The 18,919-nt window shown below is 55.1% G+C and overlaps 1 protein-coding gene across 3 annotated transcripts in view; it reads right to left on the bottom strand.

The window, feature by feature from the left end:
- The window catches only part of Acox3 (acyl-CoA oxidase 3, pristanoyl), a 29,559-nt gene extending 17,537 nt beyond the window's left edge, over positions 1-12,022 (bottom strand). For 2 of the 3 annotated variants that reach the window (XM_004847346.4, XM_087187253.1), the window contains exons 1-8: positions 11,607-12,016; positions 9,367-9,511; positions 8,832-9,065; positions 7,608-7,682; positions 7,248-7,337; positions 5,924-6,067; positions 2,356-2,444; positions 8-104 (exon numbers count right to left, since the gene is read on the bottom strand). In XM_004847346.4, the coding sequence (XP_004847403.2) occupies positions 8-104; positions 2,356-2,444; positions 5,924-6,067; positions 7,248-7,337; positions 7,608-7,682; positions 8,832-9,065; positions 9,367-9,510 (873 nt within the window). In that variant the 5' untranslated portion in view covers position 9,511; positions 11,607-12,016. Of the gene's footprint in view, positions 1-7; positions 105-2,355; positions 2,445-5,923; positions 6,068-7,247; positions 7,338-7,607; positions 7,683-8,831; positions 9,066-9,366; positions 9,512-11,202 lie in introns of all 3 variants that reach the window. The other variant, XM_004847345.4, reaches the window with a different exon arrangement.
- Between the last annotated feature and the right edge of the window lie 6,897 nt (positions 12,023-18,919).

Genomic DNA, 18,919 nt, shown 5'->3' with positions numbered 1-18,919 from the left:
ACCCTACCTTAACGGTGGTGACGTAGGTGCCCTGGGGGGTGACGTCCCCAGCCCGGTTCAGGAGGTCCTGGCGGGGAATCCTCACCTTGTGGAACATGGCGAAACTGTGGGACAGAGGGAAGAGCTTCTATCACTGGAGCCTTCCCTGGCTTTTCACCTGTCCCCAGACGGCCTGAAGGTGACAGAGCCCCAGAGACAAGAACACGCGTGGTGGGCAGAGGTCACCGCCAGGGCCCTCACCCCTGCGGGACACGGGTACTCCTGAGGGACACACAGGGAGGCGCTGTGGCAGCTCACCCGAACACAGGGCAGGCCTGCCCCTGACACCAGTGTGTCTCCCACAGCACCCTCAAGCCAGACCCCAGGCCCAGCCAGGTGCATCAGCAAACTGAAGTTTTAGGCACTTAAGTCAAACAACAGACTCTGCACGTGGCTTCCCCACTCCAAATATCACGCGTTAATATTTGGAGATATTTGTACTGTCACCAGGTCAGGAAAACCTCCTTATTTCACAATAGCTTAGAAACAAGGTTATGCAAAATTATGGTTATTACGTAACTGCAAAAAACCACCAAAAACAAACTTAAAAATATCAATGATTCCCGTAGCAACTCGGGATGACTGAGGTCACAAATGGTGTCAAGAACATCTTTCACGAAACCTCAGAAGCCCTCATGGGTTAGGACGCAGCGTCCACGCTGCAGATGGGTGGCCTGCTGGACAGAGGACGCACTACCACTTTTTTCACATTAAAAGCTCTTGAAATTCGTTTTTAAAAATTCCGCTGAATTGTAATCCTGCCACGTGAGCCAACAGAGCAGCAGGGGAACCCCAGCAGTTTCGTGCCGGAGCCCTGGCGCCCTCTGCTGGCCGAGACCACAACCTGCAGGCCACCAGCAGGCTCAGCCTTGCCCAGGGCCAGACCTCTGGCTGCTGGGTGTGCAGAGCGACCAGGTCAGCTCCTGGGGCACTGGAGCTGCGGCTCAGCTTGTCACTGCTGCTGAGGCTCCAGGAGGCTGGGGTCTCTAGCCTCACAGTGCCTTCTCCACAAGGACGCAATGGCTTATGGCAGGGCCCGACTCAGTGTCCCATGGAGGCCAGCCCCGGAGCACACATGTTCCCCTCTGGACTAGGAGCTGTGTGGGGGACAGAGCACAGGGCTCTCCGAGATCTCCCAAAATAAAGTGGGAGATTCTCAAGCCAAATGAGCAACGATCCTGATGCTAATGGACCTGTGGGCAGGGCGGGTACCACGCCAGCCACGGGCATCACCCAGCCCTCAGTACTCATGAAGCAACAGGGCGGTGCCCCGGCCCCAGCCTCTCCTCTGGGCTGACTTCACCCTCCACGCCCTCTGCAGCTCCCCTGCCGGGAAGTCTGGGCAGAAGCCAGACCTCCCTGAGCCCCACACCTGCCTTCCAGCAAGGGACAGACAGAAGGACATTTCTCTGTGGGGGCCGACCACAGACACTGTCCTCTGCCTGCCAGTCAGCATGGACCTCTGCCCAGGGCACTGTGGGGACCAGTGGAGAAGGAGCCGTGGAGCCAGAGCGATGTGGGCTTGGACAGAATCCCGAGGCTCAAGAAGCAGGGGCCAGTGTCATCAGGCCACTCCACAGAGCAGGAGCCCAGTGAGAAGCAGCCCAGGTGGGGTCTCCATCCCGAAGCTCAAGCAGTTCCAGTGCTGGCTCTGCAACCCCACCCCTCAGAAAGGCCCAATGCATCTCACAAGCTGCCTCTGCCCTGGCAGGGCCTGCCTTACCCTGTGTTGTCCCCACGCCTGCCAGACACTGTTCCTAGCCTGTGGCCTCAGCCTGGCCGCCAGCACTCTCGAGGTTCCCCGGGGCCTGGGCCAGACACTGCTCTGTCCCTGCTGTACCACACCCACACCCCCTACACCCACCCAACTCCCACCCCGGTGCTGCTAGAACAGGGAAACCAGCGGGACTCTGGCTTCCAGGCTCTGACACTGAGCTGGCGGGAGGAGCAAGCCCAGGCCAGAACCGTGATGGTGCCCACGCTGAGCCCCGGGGACCCAGCACACCCAGCCCAGTGCCCACCAGGGCTGAGGCCCCACACAGGAAGAGACAGGCGCGGGCCCGCTGGGCCTGAGAGGGGGGCACCACCTAGCAGGGAGCCGGTCCATAGAGGACCTTGCAGAGGTGGGCATCCTGGGGACGGGGGCATGCAGGATAGGGGGCCCGGGCACCCACCTCGACACAGCCACCCAGGGCAAGGTCAGGACACACGGCCCGGGGAGGCCCCAGCCTGGGACCTGCAGGAATCTCAGTGCCGACCTCAAAGGAGGGCGCAGGGAGCATGTACTGCAGCCGCCAGGCCCACGGAGACACTCACCCGTTGTCCAGGCCATTCTGCCCGAGCTTCCGCCCCATGTCGCCAACCATCACCCCTGGCATGGGGAGCAGGGTCTCCGGGTCCCGGATCTGCACAAGACCAAGCAAGCAGGAAATAACAGCTCCGCGAGGATCACCAGAAGGCAAAACTGAAGTGTCCAAAAGCCCCAACGCTGGGATGCCTCGGGGTGGCCGTGGGTCTCACTGTCCCTCAGAAATGACACAGCCAAGGCCCAGCCCCAGCAGCTAGGAATGGGGCCTGAGGTGGAAATAGGGTCTCTGGATGTGAGGAAGCGGGAACTGGGAGACAAGATTGTCCTGGGTTAGCCAGCCGGGCCCTAAACCAGTGACAAAGGACCTTACAGCAGACAGAGGAGGAGACAGTACACAGAAAAGGACACATGGAGAGGGAGGCAGAGGCTCCAGGGACACCTGCATGTTGGGAACAATGCTACATAATTCTAGGGAAAAATCACTTGGTTAGCCTAGTTCTCTTGTCTACAGCCCAGCTGCAGAATAACTCCAGTGTGGCCTCCGGTCACCACTGAGACTTCAGTGATCCAGTGATGCTGGGATTCTCCAGGACAAGAAACATCCTGGGAGAACAAACATCTGCTCAGTTCCTCCTTGTTCTTGGACTGTTAACATCTTGTTTGCCCGAGATGTACGAACTCTCTGTAAGCCTTCCATTACACCTTGTTTATCCCAATGTGAACTACTGAACTCTCTGCAAGTCATTTGTTACGAGGTACTGAATAAAAGGTGTGGTAAGCTGGGGGCTTTTGTCTTTGCCGCCCAGAGCAGCCCTGATCAGACCCAAAGCTCAGCTTCTTCTCAGTCTCATTTGTCTACCTTTCCTGTAATTCGCCGTGTGCTGCCGTGGCTCACAGGAGACCAGGACTCACTGCAGAGGTTCTGGTAACGTCCCCTTCCCCTGTCCCCTACACCTGCACCCCGAAGCCGAAGAGGCAGGAAGGAGCCTCCAGGAGCTGAGGAGAAGCACGGCCCGGCCCACACCCAGCCCCAGGCTTCTGGCCTCCCTGCTAGTGAGACAGCCCTGCCCACAGCCTCCGGGACTTTGTGGAGCTGACTTTCTGTGGTCTTAAGCCCCCTGTGCTGCCCTGCTGGGTCAGCCGCAGGGCAGGATGGTGGCAAGAGGTGACGCTGCTGCAGGGCCCCAGGATGCCCTGCTCGGGTCTCAGACGCAGGGCTCCCGAGGGATGCTAACAAAATGCCAACACGGCCACGCACACACGTGCTGTGGGTCAGACCGAGATGTCTGTGCAGAGACCACTCCCCGCGTGAGGTCCACGAAACGCACCTGAGTAACTAAAGGCACACACCTGGCTGGTGGCCTGTCCCACGGCGTGAGCTGCAGAGAAAGACCCAGGGTTCGTTCTACGGGACCCCTGTCATGGAGGCACTGCCACCTCCTCCCCAGCAGATGTTCCTGTCGTTCTAGAGGCACCGCTGCCGCTAGTGGGGGAGCCGGGGCTGTGGCTAAGCATCTCAGACAGCACGAGCACGAGACGTGCACCACAGGGCCTGACCCAGGGGGGAACCCGCTCCACAGAAATACCCAGGGCAGGGCACAGCTCGCAGCTCAGCCTGTGCTGAGCATGTCGAGGCCTTGGGCTCCAGCCCCGGAATGAAAGAAAGGGAGAGACAGAGAGAAGAGGGGAGAGGGGATAGAGAGAAGAGAGAGAAAGAAATCTTATTTGAAATTTACCTACTCATAAAAATTGTTAGCTTTTGTTTATTTTGTGAAATAATCATCCAACTTAATTGAACGTTACAGATACTTAAAAATTGAAAAAGGGTTAAAATCCAAACCTAAGCCATCTTTTCCCTTTCCTAAAGTCTTTCGATGAGGCTCAGTAAAGACTCACGAATTTTTAAAACCTTTTGAAATCAATTCCATTAAAAACAACAACCACAAATGAAAGATGGAGAGACAGTGTCGGCGCTTGAATCTTCAATGCCCCCAAGGGCCATGTGTCCAGGGCTGGGCCACCAGCCTGTGCTACTCCTGGGAGGTGCAGCCTTCGTGGGCAGTAGGGGATCCTCCCAGGGCCCGGTTCTCTCTCTTGCTTCCCAGCCCCCATGAGGGGAGCAGCTTTGCTTCCAAGTGCCCCCTGCAACCTCAGGGCCAAAATGATGGGACCAAGTGACCACAGACTGACACCCCTGAACCCGTGAGCCAAAACAAACCTTTCCTCTTTGTGAGTGATTATCTCGGATGTTTTGTCACAGCAACGGAACACATTACACAGAAGGGAACACATCACAGAGACAGTTGACATTTGTCATCAAACAGAAAATAACACAAGCTTTCAGTTCACCTAGAAACACATGATAAGATGGCAGTTATAAATATCCAGATAATTCCTGCATCAAGGAGTGAATTCTAAAGCCAGAAATAGAACTAGCGAGTTAGTGTGACCCATATCTAAAAGGCATTTCCATCTCATTTCCTATGATCCTTAGGAGATTGTGGTCCTAAATGCATTTGGCAACCTGCGAGGACCCCGGGCCCTCCACCTCCTCGGCCAGGACAGGGGTACGTCGCAGTTCCTGTTAAGTCATCCTGGGATCTCTGGTTTCCCTCCCTCGCTCCCAGGATCTGCAGCACCTGGGCACACAGCAGGCTTTGTGGGGTGACAAGGTCTTGGGGAGCAGTTTTAGCATCACTCATGAGACAGCCTCAAATGCTGCAGCTCTGTGGCCTAAAACAACGGCCCCTACCTTTGGGGCTCCAGGGACCAGTTTTGTGGAAGATAATTTTTCCATGGAGGGGCAGGGGTGGTGGTGGTGGTTTTGGGATGATCCAAAGGAGCTGGAACCTGAAACCCTGCTATGCGTGGTTCACAGTCAGCTCGGTAGGCTCTCACTGGTCCACACCCCATGAGACTCTAATGCCCTGACGATCTGACAGACACTGGGCTCGGGGTGAAGGGAGCAGCTGGAAATACAAGCGAAGCCTCTGCTCACCCACAGTGCACCTCCTCCTGAGGCTGGGCCTTGGTGACCCCTGGAAAACGGTTTTATCTAGATGTCCCCCCAGAGCCTCTTGCGCTCAGAGGTGGGGATTTTAGGAGATGCCTAGATCATAGGGCGTGATAGTCATCACTGGGCTCATCCACTGACAAGTTTATATCTAAGTGTGATGTTGGGAGATGAGGCTGCTTGGAGGAGATGGGTCACTGGGGGCGTGGCCTGGAAGGGTTCATCCCCCGCCCTCCCTCTTGACTGCCCACTCTCTGCTTCCAGCTCCCATGCCACGAGCTGATTCTCCTCCTCAACCAGGCAGGCCCCTCTGCAGTGCCACCCCGCCTTGGAGCCAGCCAACTACAGACTGGAACCTCTACAGACTGTGAGCCAAATAAACCTCTCCTGCTTCAATTTGTGGGTGTCAGGTACTGTATCTTAGCAACAAGAAAGTGATTAAGACACGTGGTCTAAAAGAAAGAACCGAGTTCTGCAGCAGGACATTTCCACCGAGTCCGCTCTGGGTACAAGTCCGCGCTCGTGGAAACCACACGTGGCCTCGGGTGACCGTCCCCACATACCTGTACCACGAAGGAGTGCAGCCCGTGGCACTGGCCGTCCGGAGTGTACAGCTGTGCAAACACCACCCCGTGGGTCGCTGTCTTGCCCATGTTGCCCACCCAAAACTTGGCAGCTTCGAAATCAGGGGAATGTATGACGAACTCCTGCAGGGGAAGTCAGGGGCAATCACCAAGGGCAACAGGGGTAGAAGCCCATTCGTTTCCCTTCCAGAAAGATCCAGTGTTCCAGGCTTGAAATCTCAGAGGCCAGAGGGACCATGCTTACTCTTCCCCATGCCACATGGGGCCTTGTTTGTGAATACACAGCGTATTCCGGGTCCAAGACTTACAGCGGCGCCTTATCCAGGAAATGATGACAAATTTCCAAGCAATAAGACCTGTGCAAAACACGCTGCCTGCTGGAAAACGGGCCCAGATGGCACTTGCTGTCACGCGTCATCGCAGACAGGCTGTCCCTGTGGAGCGCTTTTTCTTCTACCTTTTCCACTGCACTCTTTAAGCAGAAGACTGGCCCTGCTTTATTTCTACCACAGCAGCAGAGGTGCATCCAGATCCTGGGCTCCCGCGCGCCACCCAGGCTCAAGGCCACACCCACACAGCAGGGATCCAGCGCCCCTGAGCCCACCCCCCTGATATCCCTCTGATCTTCACTCAGGGACCAGGTGTCAGGAGGAGGCTGGTGAAATGGCAGCACCTGAGACCAGGATGACCCTGGCCTGTGGCCGGGCACAGGGCACCGTCCTCTGCCCGCCAGTCAGTCTGGGCCTGTGGGGGCCACGGGCACCACGGGGAGGGGAAGGAGCCCTGGAGCCAGAGAGACCTGGATTCAGACAGAATCCTGAGGCTCGGGAACTGGGCAAGAGCCATGAGGGCCTGTGTGGTAGCAGCTTCCCTCAGCCTGCTCTGACTGGGCCTGGGCCCCACAGCAGCTGGGGTCCCTGCTCTGGCGAGGCCGCACATGGCATGCCCCTCCCCACATTCCTGTCACACACTAAATTCACAGAGGGCATGGGCTCCCGCCCCCTAGTGTGACACATGGTCTCAGAGCGCCTCTTTTTTTTGTTTGTTTTTTGACATAGGGTCTCTCTGTGTAGCCCAGGCTGGCCTTGAGCTCACTGTGTAGACCAATCTGAACTCAGACTCATGGCGATCCCCCTGCCTCAGCCTCCCTGCTGGGGTCACACGCTTGTGTCAGCATGTCCAGCTCCAGAGCCTCTCTCACAAGCAACACGTGTGTGCTCAGGGTTCTCAGCTCTTAACCGGGTTGCTCACGGCATTTCATCGGCTCCCACCCTGGGCCCGTCTGGTGGAAGGTGGCACCTACCTCCGTGGCAGGGTCATAGTGAGCGGTTGTTCGAATGGCCTGGGTGTTGCTCCCGTGACTCAGTTCAGTCAGAGCAAAACAGCCAAAGATCTAGACACGGAACCGAGAAGCCATGAGCAGTGAAGGGTCCCTGGGAGGCTCCCACCACCGTTCACGCTGGAGGCCAGCTGCGACGGGCGCCCCAGCCTCCCCCGTGCCTAGGCAGACTTCCTGTGTCACCCATCACGCTGGTCGCCACCCCCACCCAGGGGACAGCGAGCTCTCCAGGTCCTGGGAACCCTCTCCCACCATCGCCTTCCCACACACTCTGGGGGCACGGGGGGAGAACCGAGCCCTCCGCTTCCCAGGCCCCGCACCTACCTCCATGTTCAGGACCTTTTCAACATACTTGAGGTGCCGTTCAGAGCCCAGGCTGTAAAGAGTTGATCCAAAAACCTGGAGACACAGCACTGTCACACACACGGTGGGCACAAAGGACACGGCTGCTCGCCCGCACGGCTGATGTGCACTTCGCACCCTCGTGTGCCCCTGCCTGCCACGCTGCCCCAGGAGGAGGACAGGCGCCCCGCCAGGCTCCCCATGCTCATCTGCCCGTGCCAAGCGGCCCACACCAGCTAAGCAGCGTCCCCTCAACCGCAGATGCCTGAGACATCCGGAGGGTCTGAGAGAGGTTGGTGACAGGATGGAGAGAGCCACCAAGCCACACGAGACACGCAGGGATGAGGCCACAGCACGGCCCGGGCTCGTCTCTAAGGGGACAAAGGGAAGGAACGCAACTGCTTTCTTGCTTGGATATACTCTCCTTCTCCTATTGGTCTTCACACAGCCACACGTATAACATACAATATGATATACGTAAATATATACTCTATACAGGCTGGTCCAAGAATATGGCGTGTTCACATCTTAAAAAATTATTACAGCGAAAGACACTTTGCCATGAACCCCCCTCAAAATCACCCTCTTTGCTTCACAGACTCATCTCATTCTTGTCCCCTTCTGAAGCAGCTCTGGAGTCCTCTTTCACGACTGTCTTTACCTATCCTACAGAAAGGCTCATAAAAACATGACACTGTGTCCTCCTTGTTCACCTTAGTCACCAGACCTGGTGCCATGTGACTTCCTGCTCTTCCCCAAAGTGCAAATGACTGTGTGAAAGGGAAGCAATTTGAATACATTCAGGACATTGAGGCAGCCACGAAAGCTAAAGACTCTCAGGAAAGAGGACTCCGGAGCTGCTGCAGAAAGTGTCGAGGACGACGGGATGAGTGTGTTTGAAGCAAGGGGGAATTAATGGGAATGTGTCTCTTACTGCAATCAATTTTTAAAATTTAAACACTCACCCTGTGTTTGGATCAGATCTTGTATATATATGCAAAAGAAAAAGGCCCAAGGCACCTCCTCCTTCAGGACCTTACATTTCACAGCACTGCACTATATTCAAGAACTTAGGTGTGCAAATGCACACATGTGGCCAGCAAGGCCAAGGTCTTACTAAATCTGAAATGCTGACCTGACTGCAGGAGATAGCAGTCACAGTGTACAGGTGTGAGTCCCAAGGGCCCCGCGTGAACACAGACTCACCATCAGGTGGAGGGCGAACTTGGTGCTCACTGACCAGTCGTATGCGCCCAGGCAGTTGATCAAGGCCAGGAGCTGCAGCGGGTTCTGCAGCAGGCTGTCCAAGCTGAAGAACCCATACTCCAAGACCCGCTTGCACCGGAGGAAGCTCAGCTCTCGGTACTTCTCCAGAGGCAGCTCAGGGCCACGGGAACTGGAAAAGAGCGGGTCCTTCTCCAAAGCCGAGAAGACGGTCTTCTGAAAATGCAGGAGACCGGACACTAGCTGGGGGCCGAGAACGAAACGTCCCCTTCTTACATAGGCTTTTCTCAAGGCCACACGCGGCTGGGACACAGTCTGACCCGTTCCAGTCTTCCTGGCAATTTGGGGTTCGAAGAGAGGGGCCCGTGCTGTTCTGGGACAGCCCCCACCTCACCGAGCAGAGAAGGCCAGGGAGGCCGCAGGGCTTCAGGGCTGTAACCCCGTTTCTGCCTGTGAACAGAGGTCCCCTGTGGACCCCCTGGGGCCTATGACAGATGCCGCAGCCCCTGGTCCTCACCTTGAAGCGGAGCATGTCCTCACCCTCCCAGAAGAGCTGCAGCTCCCTACGGCTGAAGGATGCTCTCGCTCGGTAGGCATCAAGGGGTCCCCGAGGGGGATCTGGCCACAAGACATCGTCACAGCCTTCCAGTGTGGGCGCCATCCTGCATGGAGCACACCCTGAGCCATGCGTTGCACAGCAGCCCCCCTCTTCCCTCCCCTACCGCACACCTGGCTGCCAGCTGTGCCTAGAGAAAACCAAGCCCAAGGGTGGCAAGACAGCCAGCACTGGGCACTGGGTTCCAGAGGAGTAAGGGAGGTGACCTGGCCTCATTTCTCCACTGGCTGGCATGGGACAGCAAGAGCAGCCCTGGGGCCTGAGCCTGCCCCCAGGGAGGACAAGGTCCACAGCGCATTTCTCCTGTTGCCATGGCCTTGCCTAAGGACACCTCGACCCTGGGGATACCTCCCCAGGGCCCGGGAGCTTCCCTGCTAAAGTCCAGCCATGTACAGCAGTACATGATGTCCCCGCCCACCGGGCACAGCCATCTGCCACGGAACCTTTGACCACAGGCATCTGTCCTGGTCTCTACTCAATATGCAGGCGTCTGGCTTACCCCTCTGGCCCAGAAAATCATTCTGCAATTTTCTGAGTGGCCTGGATCCTTCTCCAACAGCCTTGGCTAATCACAGCCCTGGAGGACACTGGCTTACAGATGCAGGCCTACAGGAAGCCAGGAAAGCTGAGTCCAGGCCCAGAGGCCCAGAGTAACTTTCAGTTCCTTCCCTGGGACCGCTGAAATAGTGGAGGGTTATGACGGTCACAGTGAAGCTTCCCAGAAAGGGAGAAGACAGAGTGCAGTGGCCCGAGAGCCAGGGACCCAGCCCTGGGTGGCCCTCCCAGTCACCTCGAGCCATGTACTGAGGCCTCTACTGACACTGGAGCAACAGAGGCTCCCAGGGACCATGCTTTCTGGCCGTGAAGCAGCAGAGAAGGAGGCTCCAGCCCAAGTCAGGTCCTGGAGCAACACCCAGGACACAGGAAGGGTGGCACAAGCTGAACAGAGAGCAAGTGGAAGGAAGAACACGGGAGACGGTGAGACCCGGACACAGTGGGGTGGAAAGGAGGAGAGCGACAGAGAAAAGCAATGGAAATAGAGGTGAGTTCTCTGAAAAGACGGCCAAGATGGGCGAACTTTCAGCCATGCTGACCCCATGAGAAAGAGAAAAACCCAGATTCCCAATCAGAAATCAGAGGGGATGTGAGGACTGAACTTAAAGAAATAAAGAAGCATTACGAGAGAATCCTATGAGGCACAGAGCCGAGTTCTCCTTCTCCCGGACCCAGTCTGTCCTCCTGCAGGCCTCACGCCAGTCAGGGGCCCAGGAGTCACTCAGGCTATGCACCTGCGAGTCACCCTGGAACCCCCCGCCCTTAGGCCCACGACCAAATTAACCATCAGCCCCTCACCTCGCCTCCTTAATGCCTATAGAATCCTTGGATCTCTCTCTTCCTCTTTAAGCCTACCATGGTGCCCCCAACTGCTGCGTGAGTACTGCATGCATGTGACTGGGTAACCTCGGTGGCTCCTAACCAGCCCAAGAACCACCAGTGTTCTCCTTTTCCAGGTGAGACACTAAAGCTTCTTAGAGCGGAGTCAACCACACAAGATCCTGCCACTGCTATCAGGCACAGCTGCCTCCAGTGCCATGATCCTAACCAGCTCCCTACGTCCCATGCTCTAAGGCCACCAATGGTCCTGCATCACAGCACTGTTGTTGCAAACAAGATGCAAAAACCAGACTGCCTTGGCCCAAATCCCAACGTTCCAGCACCTGAGTTGGGTGACCTTACCAGGCCCGTGCGTCAGGGTAACAGGGCAAGGCCGTCCCATACACACTATGTCTGGGCTGCTCAGGCCACAGTACACCACAGCAGGCCCTTGACAGTTCCAGGCAGGCAGTGACGGTTTATTATTTATCTTTGCTCTGTAGACGGCTGCAGCTCCTCTCTTCCCCTGGTAAAACCATGAGGGGTTATGGTTGGGGTCTGAGCTTCTGCACTGGGGGCCCCGGACCAGACCAGGATGGAGTCACGAAGTGCTTCACGATCAAACTGAACCCTGCAGAAGCCAAAGGTGCCAGACAGCCCACTTTCCCTACAGCAGATCCAGTCCATCTAGGTCTCCTTGCTCTTCCTTGGAAAAAGGAACCTGAGGTCACCTGACACTGGCTTCTCTGTTCCCTCCTCCTTCCCACCTGAAGTCCCGCTGTTCCCCTCGGCCAGAGGAAGGTTCTCCCTTTCGTGAATCGAACCCGAGCCAGGAGACCCGTAGCTGCGCTCGCAAGTCTGTCTTTCTCGTGGCCTCCCTGCAGCGAGAGACGTTTGGCCCCTTCTAGTCGCGGCGGGCGGCAGCTGCCCCGTGAGCTCGAGGACGGAGTCCAGGATGCGCCACGTCACGCAGGGCCTCCTTCCCGCGTCTCCCCGCGGATCCCTGCACGAGGGCCTCCTCGCGTGGGAGCTCACTCGGGCTCGATGCCCGGGCTCAGCGCGCTGGGACACGCACGGAAGGAAGGCTGGTCCGAAGACGCCGCGACCCCAGTCAGGACCAACTTGTCCGTGTGACCCCGCCCACGGGCCGCCCGGGGTGGCCGTGCGCCTGACGTCACCGCGTCGCCCCCCCCGGCTCCGCCCCAGGGCCTGGCCTCCGGACTTCACTCCTCCCCTCCGCCGTCTCCCAGGAAACGCAGGCGCGGCAGGTCTCGGATGCAGAGGTTCCTCGGGGACTTCCCTGCACTGGAGGCTCTAGGATGACTATTTGATCTGCAGATTCCTGGGCCCACTCCAGAGCTGGCCAGCAAGCACGCCCGAGAGCGCCCTGAGGAGTTCGAGAAGCACCGCCCTTGCGGGTCCTCAGAGGGCGCCCCGGGACGGACGGGAGCTTCCCTAGCCTGGCCCACAGCAGCCAGCGACAAACCCGACTTCCGGCGCTACTGGAGTCTGTTTCCGTCTCGGGCCTCAGTCCTGCGTCTTGGGGTCCGCTCCGCATTTGACTGCCTGCAGGGGACCTCAAGGCCTGTGCCGGGGTGGCGGCCCGAGCTGAGTTGCACACAGCGCATGGATTTAAAGGGAACCGACTGGGCTCGGCGATTTCCCACATGCAGAATCTCCACCCGAAAGAAATCACCCCCAAATTCCATTTAACGGGAACTGAAATAGGGTAGCACCGCTACAGGGAGGATAAGATTCTAAGTTCGGTTTCAGAGACGTGTCGACGGTGGTGCCAGCTGCTGTTTGGAAATGCCGCCTCCTGCCCTACTCCGCAGTGCCTTCATCCTTCCGTGACAGCATTGTTCTGCCCAGCGATCTCGAGGTATCAGCGGCACTTTCCCATTGAGAAGCCGAAGAGAGGGACCTCAGGGCAACCCAGTGCGTGCTCAGTGCGGGCCAGCGTTCCCGCCAGGGGCTGAGGTATTGCTGCAAGGGGTCCGGGCCGCTCGCAGACCAAAATGTGTGCTAGTTTCTCACATTTGGAGACACTGTCGACAGTGACAGATATGCATTCATTACAGAACTCGCACCTCCGGTAGGTCACAGTCTGCCCAAGCCACAAATGCTATGAAGTTGGGTTCACATGTTTTCTTGACGTTAGAAGAACATCATTCCACTTGGCAATCTTCGCCCCAACATGAGTGGCAGAGAGAGCAGCTCTCCAAAGCAAAGATTTGATTTGGAGATGACTTAGAGATTGTGATCCCTGATGCGCATGCTGTGGTGGACCATGGTGACAAGGGTACTAAAGGTAAAATGAGAAGGGGCACATCAGTTGTTTGGAAATGCGTGCCCTTGATTGCAAGGATAAACAAGGGAAATTTCTGTCTGAGCCCGAGGGCAGTTATTGAATGGTTGCCCGCAGGTATTTTTGTTCAAGGTTGCAATTTTTGCTGAGTCTCCTGTGATAGTTCCTGTTAGAAGGCAAATATACATGAGAACCACTCCCTGTGGCCTCCCGACTCCACTTTGTTAAGCTTTAACATATTTAGCTCACAGCTTTCACAAAATCATTCCAGTCCGCTGGGAGACAGGAGACTTTCTAATCAGACACTGGAGGGGAGGCTAAAGAGGAAGACCTCTGTGCTAGTTACTGTTCTCTCCTTGCTGAGACAAAATTCCTGACACCCAAAGTTACAGGGGAAGGGGTTTATTTAGCTCACAGTTCATAGAGGTTTCGGTCCTTAGTCGGCTGGCTCCAAGGCAGAGATGGCAAACAGGCATCACAGAGGAGAAACAACATGGTGAGCACAAGGTAGCAAAGGTAACGAGAGAGCTTCACCGAGTCTTTCTGCCTCTTTTATCCCATCCAGGCTCAGGAGTAGGGCAGTGCCAAACCACTCACTCAGGTGTACTGGTTTAGCGATCACATGCCCTTAATCCTAGCATCACACACTCCAGATTCAGCCACCTCTGACTGAATGAGGCTTTGGGGGGACATCCAGACCCAAACCATAACCACCTCAGAGCTGCTGCAGTGAAGCCAGGAGGACTGAGATGCCGCTGTGGCACTGAAATTGGAGGACGCCGAGTGAACATTGTTGCTGGTTCTATTTGGGACAGGCTGCCATCACAAAACATGCTTAGAGCAGATGTACAAAGGACATGTCCCCAGGCTTGGGAAAGGTCCTGTGCCCTGTCTGTGTCTCTTCCTCGACCCTTCCTCCACTCCTCAGGTCAGGCTGTGGTACATTTCAGCCCTGTTACTTCATTCTATTTATTTTCCTCATGGCTGGGTTTACGACAGCTGTTCCCCGATCTGAACTTGGCTTGACTTCTTTCTTTTTGAGACAGGGTTTTACTGTGTACTCATGGCAATCCTCCTGCCTCAGCCTCCAAAGCACTAGTATCACAGGTGTGCACCACCATGCCTGGCTTGACTTCCTGACCACTTTCTGGCATTTACCTGTCTGCCCTGCAGCACTACTCCCAAACCTATTGTCCCCTGGGCCCTAGGACAGTGCTTAGCCCTGTCTGATAGGCAACAGCATGGGATCAGGTAGACACAGAGGCTCACAGGACAGCAGTGAGGTGGAAACACAGACAGCTGTCACCCTCTGCTCTGGCCGTGTTGCTGGGACCGGCGTGGTGATGACACTCAGGTCAGCGTAGAGGGTCTTGCTTTCTGGGATGAGAGAGTTTGATTTTGTCGGGTTTTGTTGGCTACTTCCTGGTAGAACTGCAGGGGAGGGGGGGCAGCGCTTCGGGTGGCTCTGCTCACAGTGACCCGGGGCCTCCAGGGGACCTTTGCCAGCAGACCTTCAACCTTTGGCACCTGTCCCCAGCCATCCCACCACCCTGTGGTGCACCAGTTCCCAGCTCGTGTTCAGCCCTCAGCTCCGTTGGCCCTCACTGGTAACTGCAATATTTGAGCATGTTGTTAAACCAAGGTTTCCTCCCGACTCTGGCCGTCTGTCTCCCTTTATCCCTTCCTCCTTTCTCTCCCATCACCTCTGCTCTGTCTCTGGTTCGGGATTCATAGGTGAAAGGTGAGGACGGAGTCACCAGTCAGTGTGCCGGAAACGGAGCATGACCCTGTGAGAGTTCTGCCAGGGCCACCACCACACACGGCACCTCCTTCCCTAATGTGACGTATTCGTGGTGGGCAGCTGGGAATGGGAACGAGCTGTGGAATAACAAATGTGGTTTTGTACAAGATGCACATCCAAAAGGCTGAACCTTTGGTCTTCATGGCAGATGGCACTGCTGTAACCAGTGGGAAAAGACTTCTTCACTGCAAAATCCATACATTCAACCCAAAGGGTTTGGCAACCTGAAAAGAAACTTGCAGAGGCAGGCACCCTGGAGCAAATGAGCTTCTCTGGGACTAGCAGGAGACCAGTTGGGACACCTGTCCTGTGATGGCCCAAGGATATTTGTAAGCAGAAAGAGAATCCATGTAAGCTGAGGTCACAGAAGTCCTCAGCCCCTGAGGCTTGCCACAGGGTTTGGCCTTCGCTCCCCAGTGAAGACAGAGCTTTTGCCCAAAGCGCTGAGCTAGAATGTGCTTGAGGAAGCGCCTTGCGGTAGCCCTGTGAGTCCGAACAGGCGGTGGCTGTGCAGATAGCTTGCACGGGTCTCTTCCAGGTGCTCCTACCCGAGTAACCTTCGTGGCCCCGAGTCCGCCCTGTGAGGTTACACAGGAGTGACCGTGCTGCCGCACATGCTGAAGGGGTCTCGGTGGCGGGTGAGAGTTCTGGCTGCAGCTGGCTTCTGATCAGCACGATGGGCTGGTACTCAGGACCCAAAGAGCACTGGGGCTCCTGGTGGAGACTCCGCCCTGCCCTCAGCCTCCAGCACTTAGACACTGAGAAGCCAGTGTGGAGGGACTCGGGGGACCCTGACTGAGTTTCTCCCCAGCCAAGTCTAACACCCCTGCCACCACCAGTGTCATGTGGCTGCTTAAATTCAAATGTGCCTTTGTTAAATAAATGAAAATCCCTGTGCATTTAATTTGATCAGCTCCCAGCGGCACTAGCTTCACTGCCAAGAGTAACCATGTGCGGCTAGCTTCTTAGACTATGCAGACAGAGAACATTTCCAGCCTCCCAGCAAGTCCTACTGGATGGTGCTACCTAGAGACCCCAAAATCTTCCTGCAGGAGACCAGAATGTGCTGCTCCAAGGTGTACAAAGGCAGCATACCTTGGGCCAGTTAGTCTCAGAGTAGATGCAGAAGCAGCTCTGCAGAGCTGTGCTTGTAAAAGAAACTGACATCTGCAAAAGAAACTTGATGTGAGTGAAGGGGCCGTGTCAGGAAGGGGCTCCAGACCACCCTGGCCGCTGCAGCATGGGAGGGCAGCCTCTGGTCACCGCACCATGCTCCCTTCACCCTCCCATCACTTGCTGTGCCCCACCCCTGGCCCCGAGCCCCGGTCTTTCCGTAGCTCAGGACACTATATAACCTTCCATCTTCTGAACCGTCTCCAACTGCAGGAACATCAGTAATTAAATGTGGATTTTCTCCCATTAATCAGCTGACTGTCCATTCATTTCAGACTCAGTGATGGAAACCCAGGGGGGAGAGGGCAAGTTTTTCTCACCCTACAAGACTGCTCCCTGGGACTACATCAGAGCCTTGGCCTAAGCCTGGATCTTGCTGGTTTCCTGTCCAGCCCAGCAGCCTCTGGCTGGAGGCTACTTCACTCCAAGAGAGATTCCAGGCCCCTCTGCCCTCTACACAGCCCTCCTGCAGCACTAAAAAATATGGTCGGGCAGTGAGGATGTGCTAGTCTGGGTCCCCAACCTAATGGAATCCTTTCTCCAGGGAGTCTGAAGACTCCTGGAGTAAGTCTCTAGTCCCCACCTGCCCAGTGTGTGACACAGGCCTGAGAAAAAAACACAGTAAGAGACAGAACTAAGAGAAAAAGTGGGGGCCAGGAGACCAATGCGGGTGCAACTGACAAAGGCGCTGGCCAGTCCCAGGTGCTGACTTTTATTGGGAATCAATTGGGGTAAAGGTGAGTTATGTGCAGTTTCTATGGAAGTTAATGTAAACAAGACTCAGAAAGGACAAGACAAAGCCTTCTCAAATTAGGAACAGAATAGACAAAATATATGATTGTAATTAGAACATTGTCCTTCTAGTCTGAAGGTTTTAATTGTGGGAACGGAATTTGGGTGCAAGTTACTCTGACCTCAGCACGTAGGCTTCGGCCGGACTCACTTCTATAAACAAGTCAATTGTGGGTTTAGCTCTTCACAGCTTGCTTTGGGCATGATCAGTATTATGATCCTCTGCATCGAGGGGACCAGAGACAAGCAACACATTGTAATTATGAGAAAACCAAATGGCAGCCACACACAAAGTGGCTGAGGGCTGTTTGGTTGGTGGCAGGGAAGCCCCATATGAAGAGGGGACATTTCCCATGCTTCCTGAATGGAGAGAAGACCCCAGAGTGTGCATTCCAAGGAAAGGAACACAGAAGGCAGCCTCGGGGTAGCAGTGAGCTTGGCTGTCTGAAGAACAGGAAGACCATTCACAGATGGGGTACAGGGTTGGGAAATGAGTTGGAAAGGCAGCCAGGAACCAAACCCTGTGGGTGCTGGAGGTGGAAATCAGTGAACAGGTCAAGTGGACTCATTAGTTGGGGTGGTTTCCAGAAGGGGACCAACATGTCCGTATGCAACTGTATAAGCCCACACCAGGGTATGGTGTCACACGCCTGTAATCTCAGCACTTGGGAGGCTGAGGCAGGAGGATTGCTGTGAGTTTGGGGCCAGTCTGGGCTACACAGCAAGACCTTGTCTCAAAAAATAGAAAAAAAGCCTACACCAAACTGGACATTTCTGTTTTCCCCCAAACACAGGCTCCTGGATTTATGACTCTGCACTCCAAAGCCCTGAACCTGCATGATTCTTTGGGGTTGGTCTCTCCCTCTCTCTTGCTATGCCAATGTGACAAGCAGCAGAGAAGCTGGGTGTAAATTAGCCGGTTCCAGGACACAATAAAGCCTTAGGGCCAAGAAGGATCCATGACCATGAGATCACAGAGCTCAGCAAACAGGAGGGTTTTGAGGGCTTGAGCCCACATTTAACTGAAGCAGGATTTTGTTGAGTGTGGAGAAGTCGTGGTGCACACTTGCCTCCCTGCTGTTTGATAAAGGCTGTTCCACACCCAGCTGAATGCAGAAGCAAAAGTGCTTTGCATCCTGAGATCCAGTGAAATGAGCATGAAAGTCCAACCCAACCCCACATTCAAATTAATGAAGGCTTGCTGGTGGCTCCTAAGTTCTCAATGAAAACCTTGCCTTTGACTCTCATTAGGACCAACAAATATGTGTAGATGGGTGACAACCTTTGCGGACAGGAGAGTGATTTATGCTTGTCCCAAGCACTGCTATAACTCTGGGAAGTAGTTTTGTACTTTTCTTATTTGTACAGTCAGGTCTCCTGGAGTCAGGACTCCCTTAAAAATCTTTTTTTAAAAGTTATTTCTCGGCCAGGGATTTAGCTCAGTGGTTCCACCGCCTGCCTTGCAAGCAGAAGGATCTGAGTTCGATCCCCGGTACCAAAAAAAAAAAGTTATTTCTCTTTAACTCAGTTATCTCCAAGTGACACAGGTGGAGACCACCATAGGGACAGAGGACGAACTCCTGAGCTCTTGACCTGTTACTCATTAAAAACATTTTTGTTCCCTTCTGAGGCAGTAGGAACCTGGGAGCTACTTTTGGTAAAAGAAAAAAAACCAACAAAACACCTCCACTTGTGCCTACAAATGCCCAATAGCTAACTAAAAGCAGAACAAAGCTAGACCTACATTTTGTATCCATCTCCATTATTAAAACTGTAGAGCCAGGAATGGTGATGCATGCCAATAATCCCAGCACTCAGGAAGCTGAGGCAGGAGGATCTCTGGAAGTTCACAGGCAGCTTGGGCTACATAGAAGACCCTGTCTCAAAAATTCAAAACAGAAACAAAACAAAAGATTTTGGGTCAAATCCTTGCTCAGTTCTCCACATAGGAATGTTAACTATTAGAGAGTGTTAATTGACTGCCCCAAACAGTGATTGCCCTTTGA

This window comes from Heterocephalus glaber, unplaced genomic scaffold (genome assembly GCF_053883595.1).
Source record: "Heterocephalus glaber isolate CG9 unplaced genomic scaffold, H.glaber_assembly_v1.0 deba00001509, whole genome shotgun sequence".
Taxonomy (NCBI): domain Eukaryota; kingdom Metazoa; phylum Chordata; class Mammalia; order Rodentia; family Bathyergidae; genus Heterocephalus; species Heterocephalus glaber.
This window is presented reverse-complemented; position numbering and strand designations above follow the sequence as displayed.